Here is an 8299-nt window from a genome sequence, read left to right as displayed (position 1 = left end):
AATATTTCTTAAAAAGTGCAAGTATTGAAAATGTTAAAATACCCAATATCTTTGCAACTAAATAAGCTACAGAGGTGATTGAAACTATTTAAATAATGATATGTCTTTAAAATTCTAATCCATTTAAAGAAAACAGGATTTAAGTTGACTATAAAAATTGTCTAAATTTCTCAATAATTATTATAATCCACCAATAATTATTGTAAATGTTATGACGATTCAAAATTATTCATAAAATGCCAAATGACAATATAAAACCTTTTGTAGTAGAACCATCATTAGAATTTGCTGTTTGGACATAATTATCAAGAAAATTCTGCATAAATAAAACTGCTTTGAACAAGCTGAAGCTCTTTTTGAACTACTATTTTATGTATTGTACCAATGTTTGCAGTGGGTGAAAAACTTTTGATGGTTTCTTAGACTAGTGTATTATCAATTGGATCTTTTGGGTGTATTGTACCGTTTCAAACCCATTTGTTCGAGCATGTTGAAAACTATTCTCAAAAAACGTGAAACAAAAACAAGAAGATGGTGGAAGTTTTTAGATGTTGTAAGTAAATTTAGAAATTTAAATCTATATGAGTGAAAAATTTAGGTTTGCTCTTACAAAAATTGAATGTTTCAAAGTTCGTGAGTACAAAACCTAACTCTTTTAAACGAACCGATGCAAAGTTGATAAAAGTCGTAGGGGAACGTGAGGCAAGGTGGGGCATGGGGTAAAGAAGGGATATCCTAATACCCGTTGATTAAATGTGTAATTATAATGTATTATTATTTAATTTATAACTTCCTTCATCCTCTGATGTTTTGTGATAAGTATTTTAAAACTAAAATATATATTCTTTTAAATCGTGAATCTGCCAATAACTGAACATGTGTCTGTTATCAATAATCTGATAATAGCATTCGGCTGTTTTGTTATTCAAATATTGATCAGTTGATGAATGGGTTCAGTGTATATTATGTAAGAAGTGGGCACATTGCCTTCGTAATGAGATTGAGGAAAAAGGTTATGAAATCTGAAGTTATGAGATATGAAGTCTGATTGTGAGTTTTATTTCTAAAAATTTTTTTTCCTTTTAAATTTGATTCGTACTTTAAAAATGCATACTTTTAGGTTTGATACACTGTAATGCAAAAAATTGCGCTTTCCGAAATTCACTCTGAAATTACTTCATATCTTTTTTACGCTTCGCTTACTTTTTCTAATAGTTTTATTGCAAAAGAGTTGAATGCACTTCCACTTTTCGGAGCTCTTTTATATCTCAGTAATATTTGATTGTTTTCACTGAATATCCCGACTTTATTGTAATCTTGTAACAAAATCTCCTGATTAAAAACAGTTTTTTTAAAATACACAACAAAACATTTTTCTCCCTCTCATTTAACTTTATTTTGCTTCTTGTCAAAAGTTCAAAACTACTCAATCAAAAAAAAACACCAGAATTATAAATTTTTATCTTAAATTCAGAATTTAAATGAGTATTTCAGAGGTTACTAATAAATTACTGCAATATTCCTTTAAATTTAACACATTTGAAATTATCGATTAAACTGTACATTGAACAAAAAAATTCAAGAAAGCCTTTGCTCAATCCCAGTGGGCATGCATCGTCCGCACAACGTTTTACAGACGTCTAACGGACGTCTTACGGACATCGTGCGGACGATGCATGCCCACTGGGATATCAAAGGGGAAAGTGCTGTCTTCAAAACCTGATTCAGAATTTTCTCTGCTAATATGTGTAGTGTTAGTGATGAGCACGGTGAAAGGTTTCTGCAAGATATTTTTGTTATGGAGAAACGTTATAAAGGCAAATAATCACCTAGAACGCTATGCGACTTTAGTGGAGTGCTGCAGTGAGATCCTCTTGATTGTAAGAGGACAAAGAAAGGACCTGCACTAGGATACGCTCAGAGCTATTTGAGCTTTTCAAGAAGATAACCGGTATTACGCATTATTATCGGTATTAAAACATATTCAAGTAATAATGATTAAACACCGATAATAATGCGTAATCAAAGACACTCGAATATTTTCTCTTATCACCTTTAGACTCGCCGTCAAAGTGTCTTTCTTTATTTGAACTATTCTCACTTTGAAATCTTCTTTTCCTCTTTTTTCAAAAATCTCTATTTAAAATCCTCAAAAAATTTCTCTTTTTGATTTTTTTTTATGAAGAATTTTAAATTTCTCTGATAAATCTCCAAAATTCCCATAAAATTCTCCCCATCAGAAGAATCCCTCAAAATCTCCTTTAAAAAAACTCATAAAAAAAACTCCTTCAAAATTTCTGAACATCTCCTCAAAACTTCTCCTTAAAAATTCCTCCTTAAAAACCTCGTAAGTTTTAAAACTCTCAAACCGTTTTTTTTTCTCTATCTGTCTGTAGATGTTTCTTGAATTATAGTATGTTTCTTTCTCGCATGTTTATAACTTTTCTCATTTTCCCTCCCCACTATATTCATTTTGCCACGTAACATTTATTTACATAAACTAACGTAAATAAATGAAGACTTGAATGGAAAAGAACCCCATATATGAAAAAACTTTGAAAGGTCATTAAATATGTTATATATTGATTGTGTCCAAAAAGAGCAGTGAACAACCCAATTAGGTGGGTGTGGAAATGGTAAGCTATCATTATGTGAGGCTGGTACTCTAGATGATGGAATGTTTGATACATGTATAGATGAGCTTGACTCCCATTTACTTTTCTGTAATTTTTTTATACTAATTATACAAAAGTAATAGTCATTGTAATGGTTCTTTGGTTCTCTCCATACTCTTGCAAGGGCAAAGCATTGTCCTTCCTATACCTCTTACAATTCTTTTATAGCAGATTTACACCTTTCACATATCACATGAAGAAATCATGGTTTGCTCTTAATCAGTCATGACCATTCTAAAATATTTGATCAACTCATCGTATACTTAAAATATTTGCTAAAGCAAATGGCCCCTCAAGGCACATTTTTTATGACTTCTCTAATTCTTTTATGGCTCCTTATGGTGCGAAGTTATTGTTTATTTTCGTACTTTTTCCCATAAAGTAATCAAAAAAATTTTGTTTACATTTTAAATAAATCCAAAAAAAATTTAACTTTTAGTTTTCCTAATTTTGTTGCATAGCTGCTTGAAAAATGAGATTTACGCCGCTGCAGCACCTAAGGTAGGGAATTTTCTTGGTTATTTTGTGTAGTGGATGGATATTCATTTTGGAGAGGTAAATTAAGATAATATTACTCATACAGTTTGAAGCAGACATTGTTTTTGGTGGAGATATTAGTTTTGACTCTCCGATTCGTTTGGAAACCGGATCAGCTTGTCCTTACCCGGAGATTTTAAAACATGTTTCAAAATACTTAAAAAGTGCCGACTACAATATGGTCAATTTGGAAGCACCTTTTGTCCTGAAACAAAATGGAAACTGTTCTTTTTTACCAAAAAAAGGTAGCTTAATTTTTAAATATTTTGCAAACCATCGTGAACTGAGAAATCATCGATGTAAGTTCACCTCTCAGTTTTTATAACTTCTTTTTTAGGAATTCACAACAAAGCTTGGCCCGAGAGTGTTGAAGCCTTAACATCTGCCGGGATAAAAGCAGTCACTTTGGCGAACAACCATATCAGCGATTATGGTGGAGACTCAGTCGATTTGACTATAAAAACCCTAGCAGATAATAACATTGAATATGTAGGAATAACTTATGGAGAAAACCCACCATACTCGCCGCAGGTTTTTAGTTGTTTTTTTTTTTTAATTTTGTAGTATTAAAAATTATATTATTACAAAGCATGCACTCTTATATGACCAGAAACATATATGGTGCATGCTTTGTAATAGTATAATATATCATATATAACCTGTGAATTATCTTTTTTCTTTTTTTTTTCTTTTTTTTAAAAGAATCATAAATATTTAGGCCTACGGTTATTGTTAAAATTTAGATACCACTAATAAAAGAAATAAATGGAATAAAGGTTGGTTTCCTTGCATATTGCGGGGACGAAACTGGCGAATGCGAAATGTTTCGTCCGGGCATTAAAACAAGTACAGCATTACTCCGGAAGCAAACAGTAGAATACGACATACAACAACTTAAAGTATCATTCTATTATTTTTTCTTTTTTCCCCCGAGTAAATTTGTTTTATTTTGCATTTCCACACCCCCGTAATTTTCCATAATTTCGATTCGTATTAAGAACCAAAATCTTATTTAAAAGATATCATATACAACTCCGTTTTGATTTTTACAAAACAGTTGGTGAATTTAAAATTTTTTGCGCTTTTTTTCGCAAATATCAGCAAGAAAAGTTTATCACTTTAACCTGCAATCTTTAACCTGCAAACTTTAACCAGGGGCCAATGCTATAAACAATTCGAAGTTTTTTTCGAGAAAAAAAATCTTTCGTAAAAACGCAATTTTTCACGTACGAAAAAAAGTTCGTAATCTCGAAGAATTTATCGCTGTTTGTATTTTTTTCGGCCATTGCTATAAAGCATAAAACGTATACGTCACTAAAATTCACGAACTTTTTTATCCGTAATACATAGTAGTTATATAATAGTAATTTTTATTGTAATTTTTATTTATTAGGCCTAATTAATGAATTTTATTAGTCATTAAGTATGCTGTGCTGTCTATTCTACTTTTATGAATATTTTTACATTCTAGTATTTGGTGTTTAAAAAAGCTGTGTAAAATTAAAGTAGGAACATGAATTTAATTTTTTCGGGCGAAGACTTAGATTTCGAAGTTGCAGAAAATTAGCTTCGCCACCGATTGCCTCGAGAGGTTGGTGTTTAAAACATTACTTAAAATTACTATATATATATATATATATATATATATATATATATATATATATATATATATATATATATATATATATATATATATATATATATATATATATATATATATATTTAATGATTTTTTATCGAACAAAATCAGAAATCAAACTAAATAGGCGCAGAAATTATATTTTTGTTTTGTTTTTCAATATCATTTTAGTTTAATGGTCGCTTTTTTAACGAAGATGTTTCTGACAACGTTTTTCGAGAGCAGTATCGAGTCCCAAGAGCTGTATTAGATTTTTTAGAAACTTGGCTTAAAGATGATTTGCAACATTATACTAAGCAATTTGCAACATTATACTAAGCATTTCTTCATTTTATTGGCACAAATGTTTTTTTTCATGTTCTCAGAGAATGTCATGGAATCTTTACCAACACAATTTATCGTATTATACAGTGTAGGAGAAGCTATTTTCAATGTTAGTGTATTAAGTTAATAAAACTATTGGAAGTATATATATATTTACATATATATATATATATATATATATATATGTAAACACTATGAAAAATTTGTTTAACCAGAATTACTATCGAAAACCTTCATAAATAAGTATGGAATTTTAAATTCATGCATGCATTGTTAACGAAGCACAACAAGGAACTGAATAATCGATTAAATGCAGATTTTAAGTAATTAGTTTATTATGAAGTTACCAAAATCCTTTTAAGCTTTATCTATAAAATATCTGCATAAAAACACAAACAAAGAATGTTCAATGATTTTGAAGCGCTAACGTTGTTCTAACAATGGCCGCCAAAAATCACGAAGAAAATATCTAAAATTGAGATCAAAAATCTATCTGAAGTTTTTTTTCGAAAAAACGCATTTTTTATCTGAAAAGGCGATTCCCTTGTTCGTTTATAGCATTGGATTTAATAGCGAAGTTTTTATCTTAAAAACGGAGTTTTTTGAATGTTTATAGCAATGGACTTTTTTTTTCTTCGCTTTTTACGGTAAAAACTTCGTGTTTTACGGAAAAAACTTCGTTTTTTATGTTTATAGCATTGGCCCCAGGAAACTTTAACCTGCAAACTTTAACCTGCAAACTTAGGATTCTATGCGTTGGTTGTATAATTAAAATTTAAAATTTTAAACATCTAAAAAATTAAAGTTTTTTGGCAAAAACAGTTTTAGCAGAAATAATTTCATTCGGCAGCATTTTTAACCGGTAATAAGATATTTTTTAAGTCGGTGATGGATTTTATTGTTAACATATTTTTTTTTCATTTCGAAGTTTTTGCTCAAGTCCAAAAATATTTGAGTTTTATTTTTTTCGAAATAAAGTTTTAAAAAGATTTTGATTTTCTTTTTTGAAGAGCAAAGTTGATGTTATTGTAACCTTTGTACATTGGGGAACCGAGTACTTTGCTATTCCAAAGGAAACACAAAGAGACCTTGCTATATATCTCAGTCAAATGGGGGTGAGCTTAATTATCGGAAGTCATCCACACGTGATGCAAGGTCATGAATGGCTCAATGATACACTTGTACATTACAGTTTGGGGAACTTTGTGTTTCATCCACACTTTACATTTATGGGAGTAAGTATTTTTATTTTTGATACTTGTTACCGGTATTTTTAGATGTTCGGAGATGAAATTTAAATTTAGGTATGAAGTTGTGAATAGAAAATAAACCATTTAAAACTCTTGGGCATATGCACTCAGTAAACTCCAGAACTGTGCCCTCCTCTTATAGAGCTCGGTTATTTGAAAAACCAATCAGTATAATACTTTTGAAAGAAAAAAAAAAGCGAACTAAAAATGCAAAATATTAGATTGATTTACTCGTAATAATGCGTAATACTACTAAAATGAAGTCGTTCTGAAGTATTATTAGCTTATTTTGCATTAAAAGAATGAACACATAAAAAATGACGGGCTTATCTTTTTTAATTTTTTTTCCTTCACACCCTTCGTGGAGTATATTGCTTAGCTCAACATATTACCAATGTTTCTTGCCAATCGACACCCCTCGTGCTTCCCAGCCTTTTAACTCGCACTAAGAAGTTAATATGTGTTATGTCACATACATTATGTTACATGCGTTTTGTCTAGTGTCAAACAAAAATTGCAGCTTAAATACATATACGGCATACCTCTATAAAAACCCCAAAAACCACAGTAAAAACAAGGAAAGAACACAGCACCATAATATGGCATTCCAGGCCCATTGAGAGGATGAATGAGCCCAGGGTTAACTTACCTGGTGCGCTTCTGGAATCCAATTGTCGACCAATCAGTAAGAATGTCATATTTTGATGTCAAACTTTAAAAGTTTATGACGTCAGAAAGATTTTTAAATTCTTTTTTTTGTGATTTTATTTTATCATTATTACGTCACCTGTTTATAAATTTCTTTGCTTTGTATTGTATTGTAAAACATAAAAGTTACCACTTAAAAACCAAGAAATTTAGTGACTTTTAAAATAAAATTTTTAGACGATAACCTTTTCGTAGAAGCAAATAAAGTACTTAACAAATTTAAACGTAGAAATATAAAATCAATAATTTAAATCTTATAGATTTACTTGCCTAAGGTGCATCTTTAATACTTTTTTTTGATGATTATGATTCATTACAAAATTATGATGGAACTTATAAAAGAGCGTAATTTTTAGACACTTGCGGGTCAAAATAATAGTAAAGAGATTCATTCAAAAGCGACTGAGTTATCGAGACTATCTAGAGGTCCTGCTAGTAATACAGAGCTATTTAAAGTACAACTCACCAAGTAATTTAAAAATTTATTTCTAATTTTTATTACAGAAGTGATATTTTCTTAATCCTAAATGAAGTTTTTTTTATCATATTTGTTAAGTATACTTATTTATTTTCATTTTATTTTATCTTTATTAAAAACATTTAGGACTGGAGTAAAGACAGCATATTTCTTGCCTGTCAGAATATTTGGCGACGCAAGCGGCTGTATATTCCCCAAACCCAAAGTTGAGGATAACTGGATTGAAGTATGCGGACCTCAAGACGAGAACTGCTATGTTCCTAGACCTGGAAGACCGCACTACTAGGAGCACGCTACTATAAAATATTAATTATCAAATTTAAATTTTTGTGTCTTGCAAAATTTGTAGTTATTTCTTTCCGAAGCTTTTTCGAAGCTCCCAACTGCTTTTACAAGAAATTCTTCTTAAAACGTTATTGGTTTACCCAAACAATTGCATTAAATATTTAATTGTCTACTTAGTTTTAAACTCGTCATTACTTCAAGGTACGTTATGTTGGACTTGAACCTCAACTTACATAAGATTATATGACTTACTGCGTCAAAGTTGGTACTAACGTGATTTTTTTCTAATTTTTTAAAAAGTTTTTTTAATTTTTCGAAAATGCTAACACGGGATTTCGAACTCAAAAATAATTTTAAAGATCGATATATATATATATCGATATATATACTCTAGTAATGAATT

The 8299-nt window shown here is 30.0% G+C and overlaps 1 protein-coding gene across 2 annotated transcripts; it reads left to right on the top strand.

Annotated features, from left to right (window-relative positions):
- Positions 1-416: 416 nt before the first annotated feature.
- On the top strand, positions 417-7953 carry LOC145181323 (uncharacterized). 2 transcript variants are annotated; one of them, XM_090071686.1, is made up of 8 exons: positions 417-553; positions 3115-3176; positions 3259-3457; positions 3550-3743; positions 3956-4111; positions 6186-6410; positions 7490-7602; positions 7738-7953. In XM_090071686.1, the coding sequence occupies exons 1-8, from the start codon at positions 532-534 to the stop codon at positions 7895-7897; spliced, it is 1131 nt and encodes a 376-aa protein (XP_089927812.1). In that variant the 5' UTR covers positions 417-531; the 3' UTR covers positions 7898-7953. The 2 variants fall into 2 exon arrangements, with proteins under 2 accessions (XP_089927812.1, XP_089927813.1); XM_090071687.1 differs by having other exon boundaries at positions 465-553; positions 3137-3176.
- Positions 7954-8299: the final 346 nt, after the last annotated feature.

The sequence above is a fragment of the Hydra viridissima genome, unplaced genomic scaffold (genome assembly GCF_058129835.1).
Source record: "Hydra viridissima isolate aposymbiotic clone 2 unplaced genomic scaffold, HvirCarnegie_v1 scaffold_14, whole genome shotgun sequence".
NCBI lineage: Eukaryota > Metazoa > Cnidaria > Hydrozoa > Anthoathecata > Hydridae > Hydra > Hydra viridissima.
This window is presented reverse-complemented; position numbering and strand designations above follow the sequence as displayed.